Consider the following 25,592-nt stretch of genomic DNA (forward strand, 5'->3'; position numbering starts at 1 on the left):
TCATTTTGCAGATTGCTTTAAATTTACCAGAATTTATGAAATAAGTGATGTAGCCTTGACTTCTGTTCTGGAAGTGAAAACAATTCTGAATTTGGCAGACTGCCAAGGAAGGGACCGCTGTAGGACAATAGCCAATAAAAAGAATATTTAGATGATGATCAATTAAACTTTGTGGAGATGTAGAGTAGCCAGGCTCCTAAAAAGTCCATTAGACCAACGTCTCACATAAAACCGAGATTTCCTGTGCAACTTCCCCAACAGATAGCCACCCTAGCTGCCACCTACAACTTCCAGTGATCAGAGAATGTCCTACTTTTCAAAGCAGCTCACTGTACTGCTGAAATCTTTGTTAGAAAAGTTTTTCTTTATATGAAGCCAAAATCTGCCTCTCTATGTGAGCAATTTGTTCTGAACAATCAAAAGAATGTGAATCTTTTCCCTCGTACATGGGGTGATGCCCCGGATCCTTCAACCTTTGCTCACATGACATGGTCTCCAAGCCGATCACTTACCTGGCCTCCTCCTCTGGAGTAGAAACATTCTAGTTTCTTAGTCTTCTTATTGAAATTGATACCCAGAAGTGATTGCGTCAGGTCAGGGCTAAGCCATGGGCTTTATTTATTTCCTTTGATGTATCTGCACAGCACATTCAATGTATATCAACACAGTGTACTATCACGTTAGCCATTTTAGCAACCAAGTCACATATTCTCCAGTGGAGAAGCAAAGAAAAGCCTCTTTCTTTGCTACGTTTTTAACATCTATTTTTATGTATAGTATCCTAAATGCAAATAGGAGGCTTCTGGAGCAGAGATCAAAGTTATTACTTACATCAGTAACTATGGGTTCCCTTGCCCAACACCCCAGGGTGACCTGAGAACAGGTGGCACTCTTTATATACTGGGTTATGTGCTGCAGAGAGGAAGTTTCCCTGCTCCAGCCCCCAGTCCTACAAACTAAGAATCTGAGAGTTTACATATGAGAGGGACGGCTCTCTCCCTTCCCTGTCTGAGAAGGGGAGAGAAACCTTTGCTGCCCCGCCTATACTCACTGTTCCAGGGAAGAGAAGGGAAAGGGCCTGAGTTCCTACCTTTTGGGCCATAAATAAATCACTCAAGGAGGAAGACTAGAGAAGCCTCTCCTTGGTTTGTAGCTCCTGGGATGTCACCTTGGTTCCGGGTTTTGCCCCCACTTTGAAATGTAAACACACTCCGGGGAGGTACATGTCTCCAGAGTTCCCTTACTACCCAGTCATAGTCATAATTTAACTTCCCAGGCTTGTTTTTTAACCCAGATCCCAATAAAACTTGCTCAGAAACTTGCAGGAAGTCCTCACTGCAGAAACAGGAAAATACTCACTGTTGACTTGGGCTTGACCCAAATCTTTTCTGTGGTTCTGGTCTCTCAGTTTCTCTCAGTGTCTCTCTCTCTCTCTCTCTCTCTCTTTGTTTCTCTCTTTCAACAGGTTCTAGGGACTCAGCCTGAGTACCTGTCAGCATGCAGTTGCCTGCAAGTATCAGAATGCCTGAGTAACAATTGGTTAAGTCATAAAAGCATTTTGTGGTCTCACTTGACAAAATAGCTGGCAGTAGCAGGTCCCGGTTTGGTTTGCAGTTCAATGGTACCAGCAAGGGCCTGACCTGACCCCTTTTCACCCTTTCACACTCTGTCCTCAGTGGGAGGCTTTTATCCTAGAACTTTTCGATCTGTGGTCACAGGTCTAAGAAACAGGTCTGTCTTCAGTAGCACCCAGGGCAGGGGACAGGGATTTCATGACAAGAAAAATACAAGGCTTTGCCTCAGAGGCTTGTTTTCCATCAGGGAGAATCCCTTAGTAGCGCTCCCTTCAGAGGCCACAGCTGGGTTCTGTGCTCACCTCTAGAGCAGTCGCTGGCAAAGAAGGCTTGAATCAGTTATGATTTATTTCCAGACCAAATTAGGTTTCTGAAAGTGTAAATTTTAAAACTGATCCAGGAATTTTTGGAGAGTTTCTCTCTTCATCTCAAACTAAGAAGGGATTTAAAAAGATCGCTTGATATGTATCCTTTGAGTGAAGAAAAAATCCCGAGTTAATGCCCTCTCAAGAGTTGGTTGTATCTTTTCCACAACCAGGTATGAGCCTCCTGTGAGAAATCGCAGTTCCTGTGCCAGATCCTGCGGGTTGGGTCCCTTTGCATCCACTCCAGGCTCCTGGTGTGTCTTCCCCTGTGAGAGGCCAGAGAGCTAAGCTGAACCCATGGGTTCTGTGGGCTCCCTGATGCTGCAGTCCTGCTCCCCTCAGCACACATATGAGACTTGCCTTAGGAGCTGGGTGACTGGAGGGAGAGCAGCAAGATGCGAGGCATCCTTTGGGCTGGGGTGGGTAGTCTTAGGCATAAGACCTGGGTTCTGGGAACTCAGGTCTAATTTCAGCAAGCCCCCAATAAATCTGCTGTCCCCACAGAAACTTGGTGCCAGTGACTGCCTGTGTCCTTCAAAGGTATCCTATCTGCTGATAAGATTTTAGCAGCTTCCGGGTTCTCAGAGCCTACTTCCCTATCACTAGCTCCATCTAGACTTTTGAAAGTCCCACAAACTCCCCAGCCCTTAAACCACCCCCACCCCCAGCCCCCCCGCCCCTGTTTCTGCTCAGGGCTATAGTCTGCTGGGACTCAGAATGCCTGCTTGAATATCCCTCAATAAAGGCTTTGCATGGGGCCACCTGACTCCTCCCTTCTTCCTGGCACAAATCTAACAGGTAGTGGCAGAGGTGGTAGCATGAAGAGCTTCCTGCACATGGGTGGAAACTCTTACCACAAAGGAGCTGTGACCTGGGAGTGGGAGCTGTTTCTAGAAGCTTTGCCTCGAACCTGTTCTTCTAGCCCTTGTAAACAATTTTGTAAGCCTCCTATAGCCTAGTTCAGTCCCTTTTTGTTTAAACTATCTAAAGGGGTTTCTGTGGTCAGCAACTAAAACCTAACAGAAAAGCATCCTATCTAGGAAGGCCTCCAGGGAAGACAGGGAGTCTTCTGGAGAGAAGCTGGAGGTAATTTCAGTTGCTGGGGTGGAGGAAGTGGTCAGAGATCCTGGAAATAGAAATACATTCACTCTTGGCAAGTGAGCTGCTAGTGGTAGACCCTCGGGCAAGGGAGGAGGGTTCCCAAAGCTCCCACAACAAAAAAGAGTCAGGTTTAACCATCTAGCAGGCCTAGAAAGCAGGAGCTGTTTCACTGCAATACCATTCCAGTGAGAACTTCCCTGCCCTCCCCACACCCCTCCGCACCTCCCATCAGTGATCTAGGTGGAAGAGGAATTGAAGCTGGGAACCAGAGAAGAACGCAGTGACCACTTCCCTTTTCTCCTCTGTGTGTGGCAGGCCCAGCTGGAGCAGGGAGAGAGCATGGACCATTTAGCCATGTTTCAAGTTTTGGTTATGACAGTTGAACTAGAGATTTTAATTATTGACCAAGGACTTATTCTACTTCAGAAACCAAAAAAGTCATGGGTTCTACCTGAGTTATCATCCAGGGCAAGGAGAAGAAATGGGTGTGTGGAGGGAAAATGTATGTTTTAAACTGTTCTGAGCAAACTAAACTCACTGTCTAATCCTTGAGCATAAATATACTCTGGCCTTTCTTCCCCCCTCAAAGTAGGGGAAAACCATCCGAAGAGTAAGATTCTGATAAACAAACAGGACCTGCCTCACCTCACTCTTCCTTACTCACCAAAATTGGCTGTAACAACCAGAACTTTCAGAAATATCCTCTGCAGAGATGTCAAACCTCCAAGAAATGGTGCAAATAGATGTATAAAAATGTTCAAGCGGAGTTGGAGAAATCAATGGATACCAAATATGTAATGGGATATTATGAGACACTGGTGATATTTCAATGAATACTCTTCATTTTCCAGTTGACAAAATACAGAGTCAAAATCCACCATGCTCCCTCACTCCACCCCCTTGCGAATGTGCCCGGTTTCACTGGGAAGACCAAATCCTGGGCTGGATGCTCTGTGGGTCTGATCCAATACAGCAATTACTTTTGCTGCGTAGAGCTCCCATAGCACCCTAGGCATCTTTTCATAGCATTTAATACCCTGTATTGTAATTGATTTTTAAATTTATTTATCAGGATTGTGAATTTAACTGACACCAGATCTCCGAAGTATGGAGAAATTGTAGTCCATTTGTTAACTCATCCAGCCTTCTTCCTCAGTCCCCACCTACTGGTAAGGAGTAAAAATAATGTTTAAATCCTTCCTTGTTTAAACTTAATCTGACCCAATAATTTAAACAGTCCCTTTAGGTGATGTTAGTCTGTCTGAGAAAACAAAAGCCTAGTTTGTCAGATTTCTTACCCTTTCAAGCTCCAAGATGTTAACTGCACGTATGCTTATGGGGTGGCATGAGGTTGCCTGACTGTGAGACCAAGGGGAGGCCTGTGGTTCTTGGGAACCTCTTCTATACCCTTGTCCACCTGGCTGCTCCCGGTGTTGCTGGCATCGCAGCTGAAGCTTGTGTCTGGTATGATACATGAACTTCCTCTCTCCCTCTCTCTCTTTCCTCTGTCCCTCTGTCCCTCCCTCCCTCCCCTGAACTCCTCTCAGTATTACACACTCTTTCGACTTCTGGCTGTGACTCATTTCATCTTGACCCATCTTACAGCCCCTTACCCATCTCACCAGCACTGTAGATCCCTAGCCATATTCTCAATATATTCTCAGTCACAAGGCCCCCCTGTGGTAGATATAGGTGACTGAAGTTGACCCTCATGGCCTTCTTCCACCTGGGCATGCTGGCCCCGCTAGGACTGACATGAAGCAACCTGCAATGAGGCCTCTGCTCCGAGTCTCAGATGGGGAGTAAGGAAGAAAAACCCCCTCATGCCCTTGGTGTCTCCCTCACTCACCTGATACACAGGACACTCGGTAACACACCTTCTTTATACTATAGCGTAGTTAGACCCTCCTCTATGGAGTGTCTTCTCTTCTCCAGCAGGAACTCTCACCCAGGCTTGGTTTCTAATGGATGGGGGTGAAAGTGAATGAAAGAATTTAGAAAATCCTCTCCCAATTCAATAGCCTGGTTGCTGCACAATTTTATTTTGAAGGTCAGAAGCTGAATATTAATTCTGTCTCTTGCATTACAAGTAAATTGCTTAGAACAGCGCCTGGCACCCAGTAAATAATCAATGTTCTCTTTCTGTATCAAGTCTCTTATTCTCCCTCTGAGACTGTTTGGTGTCTTCAGCCATGTAGAAAAATATTATGTGCTAGGAAAAGCAAAAGAGAAAAATTATGTTAATTTCTAAGGTATTAACTTTATTAACATTCACAATTTACCATATTTCAAAATTTTCAACTAGTATATACTTGTAGAGGAACTCAAACAATATAGAATTATCAAGATTACTAAGTGAGGTAGAGTCTCTGAGAAACGTACGTGAAGGTCGAGGTTCTGCGAGGAGAGAGGCTCAGAGCAGCCTGGGACGTGCTGTCCGGTTGGCTCAGCGGATTTACAGTGGGCGCGGAGGTGCCAGGACGGGCCGAGCAGGGAAAACACGCTGTGACTGAGCCTTGTAACTTTGCAGCTGGAGCACAAAGAAGTATTTGTTTAATGAATGACCTGTTTACTTAGGACCTAGTTAGACCCTAAGAATAACCCTGTGAACTGATTTCAGTATGCTGCAATGAAAACCAACCTGCCTGGAGCTGAAGCTTGATGGCATTGAGGAGTTTGAGAGCTTTCAGAAGGACTTGGAGACCCGTAAGAAGCAAAAGGAAGATGTGGGTGTTGTAGGAGGCAGTGATGGAGAAGGTGCCATTGGGCTCAGCAGTGACCCCAAGAACCGGGAACAGATGAGTAATGATCGAATTGGTTATAAACTCCAAGCCAAGCCCAGCAATTGTTCATCTCAATTTGGAAGTTTTGAATTTTAGAGGTGAATTATCTTGCTTGCCAGAGCCCTGGAATGGTGTGAAGTGATGGCAGAAGTACAAACAAGATTTAGGGAACTGAGTGCTTGTAGTCAAGCAGAATGTTTTACCTCCTGCAGAGAGAAATGCTTCTGCATGAGATTATTGATGCTTAACTTTCACTCTAAGCTGAAACCCCAACTCTAGTTTGTCTCTGGAAAATTTGACTCTGTAAAACTTGTCTAACTTTTGTTTTTAAAAATAAATATATTTTTGGGGGGGAAAAAAGAAAGATTACTAAGTGAAAGTCCCATTTAACTTCTAATATGTTCCCTGTCCTGGCCTCTGATTCTACTCTTTTCCCTAAAGGTAATGACCGTAAGCATTTTGGTTGGATCTCTTTACTTATTCATCTCCCGCATTATCCTGTGAGCTTTTGAGCTGGTCTCTGTAGTCCCACAAGCCATCAATAAATATTTGATGAATGAATAAATGACTGAATAATGAATAATCAACTAATCTAGAGCAAATGAAATAATTTAAAAAAATTCACTGTTATATAAACTTGTTAAGATGTTACTTAATTTTGAGTTTTCTTGGTAGCATTACATCTGATGAAAATAGAGCAGAGATTAAATTAAGAGGCCTCATTTTTCTAGGCTCTGGAGATAGAGAGGTGAATGAGAGGCAAGATGCCTGCTTTGAAAGAGCTTACCTTCTAGCGGGGAGTGTGGGAGATAGAAGATAAGTAGGTAAAAATAAATAACTGAATAACTTTCCTTGAGATTATGACCAGCGATGTGAAGACGTGAGATGGGGTGATGTGAGAAACAAGGGGAGGAGGAGAGCTGCCTTAGATGGCGTGGTCAGGAAAGGCTTCTCTGAGGAATGGTGTGTGAGCTAAGATTTGAATGACAAGCAAGCAGATTTCTAGAGATCTGGGGTCAGAGTATTTCAGGGAAAAGAAATGAACTTAGTTTAGTAGGTCCATGGAACAGAAAAAAGGCAAGTGTGCAAGTGTGACAGCAAATGAAGGCAAGAGGTAGGAGAAGAGTTCAGAGAGGTAGGTGGTGATATTCAGGCTGCATAGGGCCCAATGGGCCATGATAAGGAGTTTGAGTTTTTTCTAAGAGCAACAGGAGCCATTGAAAGGTGTGGCAGATGGAGTTTTCTAAATATAGCTGCACCAATGTATAGTCCCATCCATGCTCTTCTTACAAAGCAACTGAAACTCTACCATTGAGAGGTGGGGTCTGTGGTTCCTCAGTGTGAGTCTAGGCATGAGGCCCGTCACTTTTCTGACAAATAGAGAGTGGCAGAAGTGAAGCTATGTCACTTGCAGGTAGATCATAGCAAAAAATATAGTTTTCCCCTGTTTCTGTCTCAGCACTTTCCCATGGAACCTAGACACCATGCTGTGACAGAGTCCAAACTAGTCTTCAAAGAGAGGTTAATTGAAGGGTCCATTATGGAAAGGTACTGAAGCTCCCAGCCAACAGCCCGCATCAACCACCAGCTGTTTGAGAAAATGAGTCTGGAGCTCTTCATAGAATCCATTTATGGATAGTGGCTCTTGGTATGACCATGGGAATAATTTAACTCCAAGTGTCTTTATTCTGCCCAGTGTCACTCTGATCAAGATTCAGATTTCTGGCAGAGGCAGAAAGTCTGATGGGTCCAGCAGGTATAGTCATCTGCCTAATACTTGTAGAGCACGGGGACTGTGACGGATAGCCACCAGGATCCAGAGCAATTCTACTGTGATACAGAATGAGCAATAGTTCAGTTCATTTCTGGAGTATTTTGATAAATTTTATACCCCCTGATGAAGAACAACAGAATTTTTTAGGCAGAAAAAAGGAACTGTGGTCCAAAGAAAAGGCTAAGAGGCAGGAAATTATTTAAATGACAAGGGAGCCTGACAATAAACATAGAAATCACAATTCTTAGGAGGATACCCTAGGGAGAAGCACATCACTTCGGGCTTCATCAGTAAAAGTCAAAGTATTCCATCTATTATATTCATTAAATATCCCCACTCTTTCTGTTAACCATGGTAAATTTTATGGCTTGATCAATCTCACAGCAGGTTATGCCTCTTGAATAAACAAATATGGAAATGAATTTTTATGAGCACAATTTACAAGTAGTATGTTTATAGCTATAGTTAAACTTGTTTTACAAATTTCAAGTAAAGTTATAATAGTAAATTTCAATTCAAACCAGTTCAAGAATTTTTTTCCTCAAGTTAAATTTTAGGGCCTTCAAACTTTCCTATGAAAGCATATGGTATTTGGAATTAAATGTATTCTACTGCTTAGAAATCCTTTTAGAAAGTTCTCTTTCTCTAAGTGCTATAATATTGACTGGTCAATGCTGAGCTCAAAGTAGTTGCAGAGAATCAATATTGGCTTAGTGACAGCTTGGCAAAGCCAAGAGGGTAAACTAATATGAGCTATTGGACCAGAAAAATTATCTAAAGATAAAAAGCTCTTTTAAAAGTGTAGGGATGCAAGATATGTTAAATTCTAATGAAATAATATAAAAGTTCTTCCAAATATCCCTCAAACCTCCCCATATATTTTATTTAAATCACCTACAAAACCCAAAAAGATCATGATTGTGCTTCTCAAGACTCTAAAATTGTTAGATCACTTGCTTAAAGTTACCCAGTAATTTAATATAAAAGTTTGTGCAAAAAGTTTGTCAGCATATATTTAATCCACGATGCAATGAAAGTTAAATATAAACCTCTATATGTTACTATGATTCATTAGTAACATATAGAACCATTAAAGAAATTAAACCAAATCTCTTAAAATTTCAAATAATTGCACCTACTCTGTTTATATATGTATTATTTTTTACATATTTGCTGCTAATGCACACTATAATTCTATGATCTAGATTTTTGTTTGATCCCTCAGTATACTCCTCTTTTTCCTCGTATAGGACAAAAGGAAGCCAATCTACTCTCTCTCATTTGAGAGAGCTCGCCAGGGCACACCCATTTTACACAGTAAGATTTTTAGTTCCCCTTTCCTTCCCAGACAAGGGCATATCTTCTGTTGTCAACTTAGCCCTAATGGGCACATGACTTTAAAACTGATTTCTTGTTGATTGGCTAGTTGAAACAATAACTTGATACTTCTCTTGAGTAGTAAAATAACTTTACAAAGCCATGAGTAAAACAAAATACGAATCTTCTAGTCTACAATGGAGTGGCTGCTCCTGAGTCTCACCTTCTAAATTTAATTGCTTATGAATGAAACCAGCCTACAGATGATTGAATGCCATTTTCTGTTTCATAGAATGCTGTCAGAAAATGAACAAGTCATTATTCAGTTATAGATCTCATATTTTGAATGTTATGTGGGGAATTCTGAAGTATAATTTGTGAATGATAAGATTTTCCATTATGATTACTATGCCTGGAAAAATCCTGAAGTCATATGTAGTGATCAAATGCATTACTGAATATTAATTTTGTTCTTCTTTATTTGCTTTAGTTATTATTTCCATTCCTTTAATGTAATGGAACAAGAGGGAATTTCTGGTACAGAACAGGTATGTAATAGTATAATTAAAAGGTTAACACTGATTGAGTTCAGTGCCAGGCACTGTGCTAAGTGCGTTCCACATATTATTTCATTCAATCCTTACAACAGAATTATGAACTAGACACCATTGTTTTCAGAGAGGAAGAAACAAAGCATAGAGAGCCACAAAACTAGCAACAGTTAAGTAGGGCTGGGCCTTAACCCTAGGGCTGTCTGATTGTGAAGCTCATGCTTTTAACTGTTACGCATATTATTTTGATAAACGAATGCATTTATGAGTGAAAGAATGAGTAAGAGGAGAAAAGGAGTTATATGCAAGTCACAGAATAACTGATGACCAATGGCTTAAACAATAAGGACATTGAATCATTTCATATAACAAGAAGGCTGGGCAGATTCGGAATTATGCAGACCTGCTTTTTTTGCTGTGTCATCTCAGTGTGTCAGCCATGCCTCTTCGTGATCAGAGATGCCACAGCTCCAATTACCTCCTCGTATCACAGCATATCAAGATGGAAGAAGAGATAGATAGAGGCGAAAGATCCTGTGTATCTTATGAACTTCCTCTTTTATTAGTTTGGATAATCTTTTCTAGGACCTCTTGGTAGATTTTCTCTTATATCTGCTGACTACAACTGGGTCACAGATTCACACCCCTAAACCAAATATAGGCAAAGGAGAACTGGATTGTCATGGCTGGCTTAGACCAGTGCAACCATGCTGCGAAGATAATCACTCAGGAGGTTTGTAAAACACCTGGCCCCACCTACACAGATCCTTAATTATTTGTCTGAGGTGGAGTGCAATACCAATATTTTTAAATACTTCCCCAGTGATCTGAATATACAGTGGATTGAGTTCCAGTGGTTTATACCACTCTTGATTTTTCACATTAGTCTGAGTATGTTACTGTTCTATAAAAGTGAGCTGTTAGCAAGGAAGAATAGGCAGACCCCACAGCTCACAGTGTCTACCAGAGGAACTTACAGAAGTAGATCTAGTGAACCCTCCTCCCAAAGAGGACATATCTGAATTCTACAGAAGACATTTCTTCATGAATTTAATTCATCAAGCATTTGTTGAATTTATACTACTTCAATGTGCAATACTCCTATATGTGTATAGAGTTAAAACTGACAGCAGAGCACAATTTTTCTTTAGCTTGTGGGTTGATTTCCTTATAACAATTCCTTCACTCAGCACCTAGGAGTATTAGTCTTAAACATCTAGTTACCTGTCACTTAAAGCAAGGCAGCATGTTAGGGAGTGGGCTCAAGCAGTGAACAAAGCAGGCAGAGCCTCTGCCCTAATGGAACTTATGTGCAAAAGAAGATCAAAACTGTGAACAGTGAAATGACAACAAACTCACAACTATTAACAACTGAATCTAAAAAAAAACACCCCAAAACAAATTAAGAAAACAACTAGAACAGGAACAGAACCATAGATGTGGAGATCATATGGAGAGTTATCAGTGGAGAAAGGGAAGGGGGAGAATGGGGGAAAAGGTGCAAGGATCAAGAAACGTAACTGGTAGGTACAAAATAGACAGAGACAGTAAGAACAGTAAAGTAAATGGAGAAGCCAAAGAACCTATGAACCATGGACATAAACTACGCGGGGGTGATTGCTAGAGGGAAGGGAGGTACTGGACAGAGGGGGAGCAAAAGGGAAACAAACTGGGACAACTGTAATAGCACAATCAATAAAATGTACTTAAAAAAAATCTCTAGACATGCTCTAGACATTGAAGGGAATAGTAAAGAAATATGAGTGACAGTTTTCTCCTTCTGTAAATTAACAAATCAGGTTTTACCTGTTCACTTTTTAAGCTCAACATTTACGAAGTACAATACTTACATGTGCTGATACATACTGGTAAACAGAATGGTCTTTATCTTAGTCATAAAATTGCAGCCTAAATGGGAGACACAAGATACCGAGGAAGAAAAAAGACAAGTAAATATATTTGAAATCATGTTAAGTGCCACAAAGGAAAAGAACAGTCTCTTTGGGGAGAAATACAGGGCAGTGCACTGTAAATTAAAGGAGATCGGGAAAGGCTGTTTAAAATTAAATGGAGGGGCAGTGACTTAGAGATCCCATCTCGAGACATGTTTGTTGCAGGTGTAGTGCACTAATCACAAGGAATGACATTTCATGGACAAGCTAAATTGGCATTCAAGAGCAAGGCTCCTGGCATCATTTTTACAACTACATATAGAAGAGCTATTTCTGAGAATGACCTAAAGACTAGCAGAACAGATTTTCTACAACTATGGATGTAAAGAAAAAGCCTCATTGAAATGGGTAGGAGGGGTAGAGACTAAGTCTAGTGAGGACCTACCCTATCCCCCAAACCCCATGTGGTGACTCACAAGTGGGAGGGTTATCACAACCACAGATGTAATCCCTGAAGAATCAGGGGTCTGAGCCCTAGCCTGGGGGACCTGCCCCAGGAAGAGGAGCCCCCCATAACATTCAGCTTTGAACACCAGCAGGGTTTATGTCTGGGAGAGCCAGAGGGGCCGTAAGAAACCCACATTGTGCTCCTTCTGAGTCCTGGAACGGAAGCAACAGTTTGAACATGAAGGTCATATGTGAAGGTAATATATTGACTAATTTTAGGGTATGTGCTGTAGGGACAGGGATCTGTTGGAAGTTTCTCTGGAGTCAGAGGTGCTGGTGGGCACCACCCCCTCCCCTTTCTTTAATCTAGCTGGCTTGACACTGGCAGGTGCCATTTCTGACACTCCATTAACCTTGCTACCACTGTTCACCCCACCATGACATCTCCCTGAGGACCCAGCCAGGCTAGCACCCCTCCAAAGCAGCTCCTGACCTGCCATGCTAAGTGAGTGGCCTCATTGCCCCAGCACACAGCAGTGTCTCCAACAGCATGGCTGGGCCTCACAGCCAGTCACCCCAAAGTGTTGCCCTGCATGCCAGTGAGCCTGCAACAGCTGTGGGAAGGCCTCAAGAGTCAGCAGACCAGGAACCAGCCTTTCCTGCCAATGTGTCCATAGAAGTTGTGGCCCTGCCATAACAGAAGGCCACACTAGTGTATCCAGGGAGCACTTCTGGAGCACCTGGCTCTGGTGACAAGGGAGGTTCCATCACTGGGCCCTGCAGAATACCTTCTAAATAAGGCCACTTTTCCAAGACCAGGATATTTTGCTGATTTACCAAATACATAGAAACAAACAAGAAAAATGAGAAAAGAATATGTTTGTTCCAAACAAAAACCAGGACAAAACTCCAGAAAAAGAACTAAATGAAACTGAAATGAGCTGTCTCTAGATAGAGTTCAAAATACTAGTCATAAAGATGCTCATCAAACTTGTAGACAAGTGGATAAACTCAGCAAGAACTTAAACAGATAAAAATCATAAAAAGGACCTTCCCTGGCAGGGTGGCTCAGTTGGTTGGAGCATTGTCCAATGCACCGATAGGTTGTGGTTGGGGTGCATACCTAGGTTATGGGTTTGATCTCCAGTCAGGGTGCATATGAGAGGCAATCAATTGATGCTTCTCTCTCAGATCAATGTTTCTCTCTCCTCCCTTTCTCTCACTCTAAAATCAGCAAATATATTCTCAGGTGAGGATTAAAAAATATAAATAAATAAATAAATAATATTTTTAAAGGACCTATCAGAACTGAAGAATATAACAACTGAAATAAAAATGGAAGGAATCAACATCAGATCAGATGACACAGAAAAATAGATTAATAATCAGGAAGACAAGATAGTGGAATCATACAATTGGAAGATCAAAAGGAAAAAGAAAAAGAATGAGGATAGCATGAAGGAGTTCTGGGACAATATCAAGTATACTAACATTCAAATCAGAGGGATCCCAGAAGAACAAGGGGATGGAAAACCTATTTGAAGAAATAATGGCTGAAAATTTCCCTAATCTGGTGAAGGAAACAGACAGTCAAGTCCAGGAAGCACAGAGAGTCCCAGACAAGATGAACCCAAAGAGACCCCCATCAAGACATAATTAAGTTGTTAAAAGTTAAAGAATCTTAAATGCAGCAAATGAAAGACAACTAGTTACATACAAAGGAATGCTCATAAGACTGGCAGCTGACTTTTCAACAGAAAGTTTGCAGGCCAGAAAGGAGTGGCATGATATATTCAACACAATGAAAGGGGGAATGCCTACAACCAAGAATATGATCTACCCAGTAAGGTTATCATTCAGAATTGAAGGAGAAATCAAGATTTTCCCAAACAAAACTAAAGGAGTTTATCATCACTAAACAAGAAATGTTAAGGGGAATTCTTTAAGTGGAAAAGAGACCAAAACTAGAAATAAGAAAATATATGAAAAGAAAAAATCCACTAGTAAAAGCAAAATATTTAATTTCTAGAAAGACCTACAATCTTGCATAGACAATTTGAATTGATTGAGATGTTGATTCCAGAGAATCTGCTTTCTCACGTTTGTTGGGCAAGCAATTTGCTCATACTGCTCATAGATTAATGTTACTTTGTCTTGCTGTATTCCCCATTGCTTCTTAGCACCTGCTTTCCCCACCTTTTAAAAATATTTCTCTCCGGTTTCCCATCTTCCCCATTGCCTTTTGACCACTCCCCAATCCTCTTTTGCAAATATGATTCAGTCCTAAATGCACTTGGTACAATACCTATTTAGGAGTTCAGGTAAGTGAGCATTGTATCACAGTGCCACCAAGTTTAACAACCTGAGAACTCAATTTTAAGTCACAAGCATTAATGTCAGCTATGACCTAAGGACTTAAAAAACAAATAATCCTGATTTGTTTGGGAGTATGAGTGACATAACTCTACATTGTAAAGCTTTGCATTTCACACCGTGGGATATAGACAGATAGACAGCAGCATTGATATTAGTTGGGGTCTTGTTAGAAATGCAGTATCTTGGACCACACCAAAACCTGTTGAATCAGAATCTGCATTTCAACAAAATCCCCATTTGTTTCATCTATACATAAAAGTCTGAGAAGCGGATGTAGAGGATCCCAAAGCAGACAGTTACGACAAATAGTAATCTTTGATGCCACTCTGATATTACATACTTAACTTTACTGGCATAGCCTTTTTTTTTAACTTTCTCAGTATTTTTTCACCTACAGTTATTCTCTAAATGATCTTCAATAGTTGTTCAAATCTTTTATGTTCCTGTTTGCATATCCCTTCTAACAAACAATAGCATAGATCTTTAAGGTCTAGAAAACTATAGCGGGTGAAAACCATTTTACCTTTTAAGTAACAGCCATGCCTCCTCAGTTGTTAGTGGAGATATTAGACAGTGTTTGGTACTTAGATATGATATATATTTATATCCGCATCAGTTTACTATGAGAAGAGGGAACGGCCAGCTCTTTGAGAGGGAGTTTAGTGTTGTGTGGACTATCAGCCCTGTTAATACTTGGCTTGGACCTTGATCAAGTCACTGGCTTTCTTTGGCCCCAGATTGTCATCTATAAATGTTCAGGTTTTATTATGTAGCAATACTAAAATGTAGGCTTATTCACACACAGCCTCCAACAATTAGTCAATTACAATTTGTCAGTTTTACCTACCTCAGCACTGGTTTCAGCTTGTTTCTATTCCATTAAATTGTGTTTCTCTGTATTCTCCTGTCAGCCTGTCCAGCTGTGGCAGTGGTTTGCCTTGTGACCTCACTTCTCTTACAGATCTAAGAAGAGTTGATTTTTCAGTTCAGATTTTCATTTGTTAGGATGGAGAAGTGATTTCCAAGCTTCTATGTGCAGACTGGAAACTGAAAATCTACACTGAATCTTTAAATTTGGATATAACTGCCCTATCTACTATGTTATGTGTTCTTCTCTAGAAACATGAAATATTCCTCCACTTATTTTGGCCTTTCTTAATATATTTCAGTAGTTTTATAATTTTCTCAGAAAGATCTTATACATCTTGTATTAGTCAGCTCTGGCTTCCGTAACAAAATACCATAAACCAGGGGGCTTAAAATCCAGCAATTTATTGCCTCAGGTTTTTAGGCTGAAAGTCTGAGATTAGGGTGCCAGCATCCTGGGTTCTGGTGGGAGCTCTCTTCCTGGCTTGCAGATGGCTGCCTTCTTGCTCTGTCCTCAAACATTAGAGAACTCTTATGTCTCTTCTCCTAAGAGCACCAGTTCTGTTCCATCAGAGCTCTACCCTTATGACCAAATTAACATTAACCACCTCCTTAAAGGTCCTATCTCTAATATAGTCACATGGGGAGACTTCCATATATGAATGTCAGAGAGATCGTCGTCGGCAGCCGTCCGTCTCGAGAGACGATGGCGTAGCTTCCTGAGAGTCTATCTACACCGCCGAGAATGGCTGTGCAGTCCGATTCGGGAGTGACAATCCCTGCCGCACTTGGTACAGGTGAAGGCAGATGGCTGTTGTTGCTGCTGCTGACGCTGCTTCCGCCTCGATCTTTTCTGGACCGCCTCCTCGTTGCGCGCAGCCTCTGCGCATGATGTACCTTGCCTGACCGCGAGCCTCCAGGCTAGGCGGTCGTCTGCTTGAACTTCCCATGTGTTGAGATTGATGGAGCATTGTGTCATGTCCTTTTTGCAGATGTCTTTGAACCGCAGTTTTGGGCGCCCTGTCATCCTCTTGCCTTCTGCTAGCTCGCCGTAGAGGAGGTCTTTGGGGATACGGCCTGCATCCATTCTTTTGACATGGCCGAGCCACCTGAGGCGTCTCTCGCTAAGAACTGCATGCAAACTGCTCATATTGGCTCGCTTCAGCACCTCGGTGTTGGGGACCTTATCCTGCCAGGCGACATGCAGGACACGTCGCAGGCACCTCATGTGGAAGCTGTTGAGTTTCCTTTCGTGCCTTGCGTAGGTGGTCCACGTCTCGCTGCCATAGAGGAGAGTGCTGAGTACGCAGGCTTGGTAGATGCGCAGTCTGGTTTTCTCAGTGAGGCTGGAATTGTTCCACGCTCGCCGGTTCAGTCTGGCCATAACTGTGGCTGCCCTGGCGATTCTCCGGTTGACCTCCAAGTCGACTGACAGAGAGCTCGAGATGGTGGACCCGAGGTAAGTGAAGTCGTTGACAACCTCCAGGGTGTATCCGTCGATGGTGATGCATGGGGGAGTCCCCGTGCCTTGAGCCATAACATTCAGAGAGAGACACAATTTAATTCATAGCATGTTTGTTAGATTTAGCCCTAAATGCTAAATATTTTATATTATTGTAAATGATTTTTTCTTACTATACTTTTTAAAAAAATCCTCACCAGAGGATATGTTTACTGATTTTGGAGAGAGAGGAAGGGAAAGAAAGAAACATCAATGCGAGAGAGAAACATCAATCAGTTGCCTCCAGTACTCCAGTACATACTCCAACTAAGATCTGAACCTGCAACCTAGGTATGTGCCTTGAGCCGAAATTGAACCCTACACCCTTTTGATGTACAGGATGAGCTCCAAACAACTGACTCACTGGTCAGGGCTTCTTAATATACTTTTAAGTGTTTTATAGTAAATGAACATGTAATTAATTTTTGTGTGTTGATTTTGTAAGAATTTTTTTTGTGTATTGATCTCAAGTATATAACAGATTTAATAATATCAAATTTCAGCTTTTTTGAAAATTTCTTTATTTCAGAATCATTGCTACATAGTCATATGATCCTCAAAATCCAAGTTTACAATTGATCATTACAAGATGCCTTATCCATCTATACATTAGACAGAGGTAAAAAATTCTGTACAATGTTTAGTTGTTACATGATTTATAAGCAATAGTAAATTAGTGGAAGCTGAAAAACTCCCAATGCATTACTCATAGAATAACCACTCAAATACAAGAAATTAGGGAATAAAGGAAAATTTCCTGTTTAGTCATAGAAAAATGCTAAAGGCATTTTATGAGATAAATGGTTTAAGTTAGTACACAACCTACTGACCAAATAAAACTGTTATGTAAGTTGGTACTTTTACTCTTGAATATTTGTAGTATGGTATTATCATTTATCTGACATTTAATACTACATAAAATTTCAAGTCTGGGATCTCAAAACAGTTGCTACTATTTTTGATAGTGTCTAGTGTACTCAGAGTGTTTTATTCATGTATCTTTTCTTCTTTCGTAAGGTTTAGTGGGACTGTGCAATGCTGGAGCAATAATCTAGAATGTCCTGAATAGTGAATTCCATTGTAACACCAGATCCAGGGTAACAGCGAGCTATCAAACCTTCAAAGTGCTTGTACTGGCGTATAAATTCATCTTGCATGGAGTGCCACACCACCTATTATGAAAATGAAAATAAAAATCATTAAACTACAAATGAAAATAATACACAATCAAGTATGCAGAAAGAATGTCAAGATATATGAGGGGGGACCCCAGAAAAATCCAGAATTATCTTCTGGAGAACGTGCTCCTTGTAGTACAGGCTTCCCCTGCTAGATGGGTGTTCTAGGAACCCATCTGTATCAGTGTACCAGCTGGCACTGTTGTGAGAGGTTGAGTTCAGCTTCAGTGAATTTTTTCTTAAGACTCTTTCAATGTATTTGCCCATTTCATGATGGGTGATTTATGAGTGCAGCTACCCACACTGCCCTAAGTGTTCTGCAGTTTTTGACCGAAAATGATATAACCCTCCCAAAACCCCGCATTCACCCAATCTTGTCCAGCAAGACATTTTTTTTCCCCCTGGATGAAATAAAAGTCCTCAAAGGGAAACGTTTTGCCAATGTGGACAAGGTGAAACAAAAAACAGCAGAAGCACTAAAAGGTGTCAAAATCGACAAGTTCAAAAACTGTTTTGAGCAGTGGAAAAAAACATCTTGATGGGTATTGCATCAAATGGGGAGTACTTTGAAGGTGACTGAAGTTTAAACATGTAAGAATACACAATTTTTGTAAGTAAATTCTGTTTTTTTTTTGGGGGGGGGGTTCCCATCCTTGTATTCTAAGAATTAAACAAAGTATAATAGTTAAAATACTTATAAGATAATGTGACCTCAAATATGTTACACCCTCATTCTGTGCCTCAAGTTCTTCATCTGTAAACTGGGGTAATAACAATACCTTCTTCATAAGTTTCTTGTGAGGAATAAATGAGTGAATGCATGTGAAGTCCTTAGAACAGTGTTTGGCACAGTAAGCACTCATTATATTTTACCTATTATTATATCTACTACAATACCCAACAGAGATGTGGGGATACACAATTATGTATGGAACTAAGACTAGTGACTCAATGAAACGCAATACTTAATGCTTAAATTTCATTTCAAATGAAAGTTTAAAAGTTTCTTTATCTAAAATTGATGATACAAAATACTACTTGATACCATGGTAGACACACCAAGATGAGACCGACAGGCTATCTGTAATCCACGGAATTTACGATCTATAAACGACCACTGAGACAGAAACTGATGCACACATTGATGTATCAGCTAATACTAGTAGGTCAGCACAGTACAAAGTACTTTATGTATTTATTATCCTGTTTAAGTCTCGTGACAACCTGGTGAGGGAGGGCAGTGTGATCATCATCCCTGTCTGGCAGTTGAAGGATGTTTACTTCTAGGACATTGCCTCGTAAACCCTAAATCTCATAAATCCTAGATTTCTGTCAATTTAAGACTATTTACTAAACAGTATTACACTTTTTGCATTTCATCGTTTAGCTCATGGTATTTCTGCCACCTTGAATACCACTCCTCCCACTTTATCTGTTACATTAATGACTTTCAGAGGCTAAGACAAGTGTAATATCTTACATGAAGCCTTTGACGATGTTGAAATCAGAATTATTCTCTCATCTCTGGGCCTTTCAATATGGTTTATAAATAATACTGGCTGCCCTGCCTGGTGTGGCTCATTTGGAGCGTGGTCCCATAACCAAAGGACTGTGGGCTCAGTTCCCAGTCAGGGCACATGCCTGGGTTGTGGGTTCGATCCCTGGTCCAGCCGTGAATGGGAGGCAACCAATTGATGTTTCTCTTTCACATCAGTGTTTCTTTCCCTTACTCTCTTTAAAAAGCAATGAAAAAAATGTCCTTGGGTGAAGATTAAAAAAAAGATTACAAAAATAAAAAAAGAATAATGGCTCAGCCCTGGCCAGGTAGCTCAGTTAAGAATGTCATCCTGATATGCCAGGGTTGTGGGTTCAATCCTCATTCAGGGCACATATAAGAGTCAACCAATGAATGAATAAGTAAGTGGAACAACAAATCAGTGTTTCAATAAATAATAAATAGATAGACAGAATAAAGGCTCAATCTGGGGTTTAAATCTGGCTCTCCCATCCATTTGCTATGGGATCATGGGCATAGTCCACCTTTTTAAGCTTTGATATTCTCATCTATAAAATGACAATGACAATAAGAGTAATGTCCACTATAAGAGAGAGATATTATTTCCACTTTTAAAATAAGGAAACTGAGGCTCAGAGAGGTTAACTAACTTGCCCACATGTTGTTTACTCTGGACCCAGATTATGAACTAATTTCTCGCTCCAACCCTCATGCTCAGAATCACTCCATTGTTCTATACTATATTCCATTTACTGACTCCGTCTTTCCCTTGGATCCTTCAGCTGCGAAGAGAGGGGGGGTCTGCTGCATGGGCAACAGCAGACCTTCCATATCACCCTGCCCAGGCTCTGTAGCTTCAGCTTCACTGGAGAGGACACTCCAGCGTCATCTCAAGATGTCGATTCAACACGGGAGGAGACAGATACCGTGTCACTCCCGAGTCGGACTGCACAGCCATTCTCGGCGGTGCAGATAGACTCTTAAGAAGCTACACCATCGTCTCTCGAGACGGACGGCTGCCGACGACTCCTCCCAAATATTAAAAAAACACAAGCCCACATACACAAAAAAACCTATCCCAAAACAAAAGAAAAACAACTTAGTCCCTCAAAACAATAAAACATAAATATAAAATAAACAAGAAAAGACATATATAAACCTATATAAATATTATTCCTCTCTTCCTCAGAATTCATTAATCTGGTCTATACTTTGCGGAACGTTCCTCCTGCATTAAAATTAGAAAATCTGTAGCATTTATAGAGAGATGTTTTAGAGAAAAGCAATTTATGTAAGGACACGCAATCTACAATGGTTAATAGAACTAAGCATACCTGAAGTAAGTTCTCCTCTTCACATAAATGTTTATCAACCTTCTTGTAGAGGTTATCTAGACCTTTTTTCACTTCCTTTCCAGGATACTCTTTAATAACTTTACGAAGCTCTTGTTTGTTAAATGCAAGTTGATAGCTTACTTCCTCCTCTCTTATACCCTGTGCAACGCGAGCTTCAACACCTTCAAAGAAATGCTTCAAGGAAATGAAAAGAAATAATGGCTAAGAACTGCTTTTATTTTCACTTAAAAAAATTTTTTAAAAAGTTATTATAAAATAAAGAGTATATATTCACTATGTAAAAACCAGGCAATGTGTAAAAGTATAAATGATAAAATAACAATCACCTATTATGCCACCACTCAGAGATAATCACTGTTAACACTTCAGATTTCCTTCTAGTTTTTTGATGCGTGGGTATATAAATTAGATTATAATTTTGTATGTTGTGTTTCCCATTTAGTATTTCATGCTTTTTCCGTATGTATAAATTTTAATGGCTGTATTGTATTCCATCCAACGACTTAACTAAAATTTATTTACTTATTCCTCCAGTACTGGATATTTAGTAACCTTTACTTTTTTCAGAGCTGGTAAAATCTACTCAGATTTAAAACAATCTACTATAAATACAGTTGTCATAAATATCTTTTGTACATAAGTGTTTACCCACATTACTGATTACTTTCTAGCATAAATTTCTAGTACCATAATTCCTCAGTTGAAGCGTATACTTGTAACAATATTCTGAAGATTCTTCATATACACAAACTGCTTCCAAGAAAAGTTCAATCAGTTTATATTTCTGTCAACAGTATATGAGACTGCTATCTTACCATACTACCATGAGCGTTATCACAATTAAAAAATAGTGTTTCCATTTTGATGAGTGAAAAAGATTTATTTGTTGTTTTATTTCACAATTTTTTGTTACCTTGCTTCCATATGTTTAGTAGTATATTCAGAATGCTTGCCCATTTATATATTAGGGCCTTAGTGTTTTTATTTATTGTAAAAAGATCTTGTATATTAAATATACAAATATGTGTTGTTACAAATATGTGTCTCAGGTTGTCTTTTGAGTGTACTTATTTTTTTAAATATGTAATTTTATTGATTGGTACACCTTTATTTGAGCATTATATTATGATTTAATACTGACAAGCCAAATTCCCTCTCATTACTTTCCTCTAAAATTTTCTTAGCAATTATTATTTATTTTTCATTAAGTGATTTTTGATAGTAATTTTTTGACAAGTCTATTCCTGGGTCTTTTAAAATTAAAAATTTTATTTCTACTTAAACTGTTAATTGGTTATTATGAAATAAAGGAAATAAATTGGTTTTTGATATATTTGTTTTGAATACTACCACTTTATCAGAGACCAATCATTTCAGCATATTATATATAGGTAATTATAATCTCGACTGTTTTTTCTTTATCTTTTATTTATTTCAGGTCTTATTACACTGTACAGAGCTTCCTTAACAATGTTAAATAACAAAGGATCTAGCGATGTTTCTGCTTGAAATTTGATTTCTAAGGGAATGCTTCTGATGTTACAGTTATGTATCACATAGCTTTAGGCCCGAAACAGACCTTTTCCCCTAAAGGAATATCTGTCCTTAAGTTTTTGCATTTGGTTAAATGTCTCTTAAATATTTCTTTGAATTGTTGACAACAGATGCATGTTTTTTATTTCCCTCTAATTTCAAGTTAAAAACTTGTAAGAGATGACTAATCGCACTCTGGACAAAGTTAATTAGAAGCGTCCATTTCATCTTATACAGTAATTCTAAATGGTGTCGGTAAGTTCTATGACTAAATGAAATGATGCACCGATTAAGTGAAGATGCATAACAAAACCAGTTTTCCCACAGGCTAATTAATATAAACAAGAATTAAGTTCCTGGCATCTCATCAACGATGTAAAGAAACAACATTGAATGAAACAATGTTAGTCGATCATCATTTCGTAAGTTTAATGATTGAACTTTCTCTGGGGAATGATTCCAGTCAGGAAAGGAAGGGAAAGGAAAAGGCAACAAAGAAAACACTTTGGTTTTCCTTTTATCTTGATAGTTTCAAAATCTTCCTTTGGACTAAGGATAAAGATTAGCCATTTATAAAGTAAGAAATGGGAAAGTCTGGCATAAGGGAAAATTCTTAATCTAGGGCTCATCGCCCCACTTAGCGACTTGCCACTTACAACTTCAAGCAAATTTATTTACTTTGTTTCTTCATTTTAAAATAGGGATAAACTATCTTACCCCACATTATCCTTTATAAGAATTACAAGAAATAATGTATAGAGAACATCTAGAGCAGTGGTTCTCAACCTTCCTAATGCTGCGACCCTTTAATCCAGTTCCTCATGTTGTGGTGACCCCAACCATAAAATTATTTTTGTTGCTACTTCATAACTGTAATTTTGCTACTGTTATGAATCGTAATGTAAATATCTGATATGCAGGATGTATTTTCATTGTTACAAATTGAACATAATTAAAGCATAGTGATTAATCACAAAAACAGCATGTAATTATATATGTGTTTTCCAATGGTCTCAGGTGACCCCTGTCAAAGGGTCTTTCGGCCCCCAAAGGGGTCGCAACCCACAGGTTGAGAACTGCTGGTCTAGAGTGTTTTGGCACCTTCAGTAACTGAGTCCCTCCTTCCTTAACCTCCTGCATCCACACAAGAGCAAATGTAGAAATTGGGACAACTGTAACAGCATAATCAATAAAGCATACTAAAAAAATAAATAAATAAATAAATAAATAAATAAATAAATGTCTGTCGTGTTTTTCATGTATAAATATGGATATGTGTTCAAAACAGAAAAAATATACTAAATGAAAATACACTTACATTTAGTTTTTCAAGAGGTTGTCCTAAAGAGTAAATGACATAAGACTGAAGGTGATCTGTGTATTTTTGTTTGGCTTCTTTTTTCTCAGCTTCTAGACATGAGATTTTCAAACGAGAAAGTGTTGCAAAAATATGGTGAAAGTTTTCCATCATAACTACATCCCTGGGGGTCTTCTGGCTTTCATTTGCTACTTTCTCCACTAAATAAAACAGGAAAAAAAAAGTCTTGATGAATATGACCATATTTAGCTATAAAAACATTTACATGATTTTTTCATTTGCAAATTTAAAAAGTAGGCACATTTCTGGACTGAATAAAATATATTGCATCGAAGGATCTTCACATCCACCTAAACCTAATTAAAAAAAAAATCATTCTAAAATAGTTGCATATGTATTCATACACAATAAAGGTGGCTTTTCAAATTGTGGGGAAATGATGAATTATTCAGAACATATTAGAACAATCAGCTGGTTCTTTTGAATACATCTGGATTACTATTTCACATCTTTCAGCCAAATAAATTCTAAACTGCTTAAGTATTTAAAGTGTAAAAAGCAAAAAAAACACAAAACAAAAATATATATATGATCATAAGAACTAAGAAAAATTAAAGCTAATTAAAAAGAATTTTGTGACAGTATTTCCTTTCTGAAACTAGTCCAAAACCTAGAAGTCATAATGGGAAAGATGGATAAATTTGATATAACATTGGAAAGCTTATGCATAGAAAAAAAAATGTATCATAAGCAAAATAAATTTATAGCCTGCTAATTTGACAAATAATAAAAAAATTGATAATATTGTACCTAGTAATCTTCATCACTGGTGCAGATGTGATATAAACTTGAACTGACTGCTCACAGCACTAAACTGGTATAATCTCTCCGCGTGGCAATTTGGCAAAAGCCTTGAGATATAAACAAACCTTTTGACCCAGTAATTAATTATATTTCAAGTAATTTACCCAATGAAAATTATTCAACAAATATACAAGCATATATGCAAGAAACTGGATACAAACTAAATGCCTGTTTAATAGGCGATTTGGTAAATACTGATACATGGAATATTATGCAATCATTAAAAATGATTATGGTTACCTCTATTAACTGACAAGGAAAGATTCGGATATACTGTAGTCCAGCAGACTCCAAAACAGCGAGCAAGGTATCATAAGATTTTTTTTATATTACAGAACATACACATATAATATATGCACATTTATAAGAGAGAGAGAGAGACACTGAAAAGTTTATGGATAAAAATTAAATGGTATCTCTGCATGATGAGATTACAAATTATCTGAATTTTAACATCTGTCTTCTGATTTTGGGGGTTGTGTAATGAACATAAGCTACTTTGAATATTAAAAGAAATACCAACCATACAAACATTGAATCATGTAATTTATGTAATATGTAATTGATGAGATGATCCTACCTCCTGTCAATTGTTTTAGCATTTACAATTCCTGAATATTTGCAATCGGATCATTTATTTCAAATAAAGGACATGTCCATGCTGTTTCTCTGTAACTTAATTGTGGGATCTGACACAGGAAGACACCAAATTATAGAAGTTTAGTATTAATCTACCTCATGTGACAGATGTGAAAACTGAGGACTGCAAAAGTGAATGATTTGCCTTAGGTCACACAGACATCGTTGCCTACCATCTTCAGAAGACTTGCTAAAATGCAAATATAATCTGGCAGGTCATTTTTTTGTGTTTGAAAAGTTCAATTGTGCATAATGATAAGCCCATATGAACTATGAAATCTAAGAGGGTCCTAATGAATCGGCAGCCGTCCGTCTCGAGAGACGATGGTGTAGCTTCTTAAGAGTCTATCTGCACCGCCGAGAATGGTTGTGCAGTCCGACTCGGGAGTGACATGGTATCTGTCTCCTCCCGTGTTGAATCGACATCTTGCGATGACGCTGGAGTGTCCTCTCCAGTGAAGCTGAAGCTACAGAGCCTGGGCAGGGTGATATGGAGGGTCTGCTGTTGCCCATGCAGCAGACCCCCCCTCTCTTCGCAGCTGAAGGATCCAAGGGAAAGACGGAGTCAATACAGCTTGGCTTCAGGTGCGCCGCAGGAGTTGCCGGTGTTGACTACAATGTCAAACCGCCTTAGGGACTCC

At 39.4% G+C, this 25,592-nt stretch overlaps 1 protein-coding gene and 1 pseudogene across 8 annotated transcripts in view; one reads left to right on the top strand and one right to left on the bottom strand.

Annotated features, from left to right (window-relative positions):
* The first annotated feature begins 5,661 nt into the window (after positions 1-5,661).
* On the top strand, positions 5,662-5,919 carry LOC150020112 (anaphase-promoting complex subunit CDC26 pseudogene; annotated as a pseudogene).
* An 11,168-nt stretch (positions 5,920-17,087) lies between these two features.
* Positions 17,088-25,592, bottom strand: part of EXOC1 (exocyst complex component 1) — a 52,313-nt gene continuing 43,808 nt past the window's right edge. For all 8 annotated transcript variants that reach the window (XM_090266849.1, XM_090266847.1, XM_090266843.1 and 5 more), the window contains 3 exons: positions 23,449-23,648; positions 20,577-20,771; positions 17,088-17,720 (listed from right to left, as the gene is read on the bottom strand). In XM_090266849.1, the coding sequence (XP_090122975.1) occupies positions 17,568-17,720; positions 20,577-20,771; positions 23,449-23,648 (548 nt within the window). In that variant the 3' untranslated portion in view covers positions 17,088-17,567. The remainder of the gene's footprint in view (positions 17,721-20,576; positions 20,772-23,448; positions 23,649-25,592) is intronic.

Source organism: Furipterus horrens, unplaced genomic scaffold, assembly GCF_987537825.1.
Source record: "Furipterus horrens unplaced genomic scaffold, mFurHor1.1.pri manual_scaffold_2, whole genome shotgun sequence".
Taxonomy (NCBI): domain Eukaryota; kingdom Metazoa; phylum Chordata; class Mammalia; order Chiroptera; family Furipteridae; genus Furipterus; species Furipterus horrens.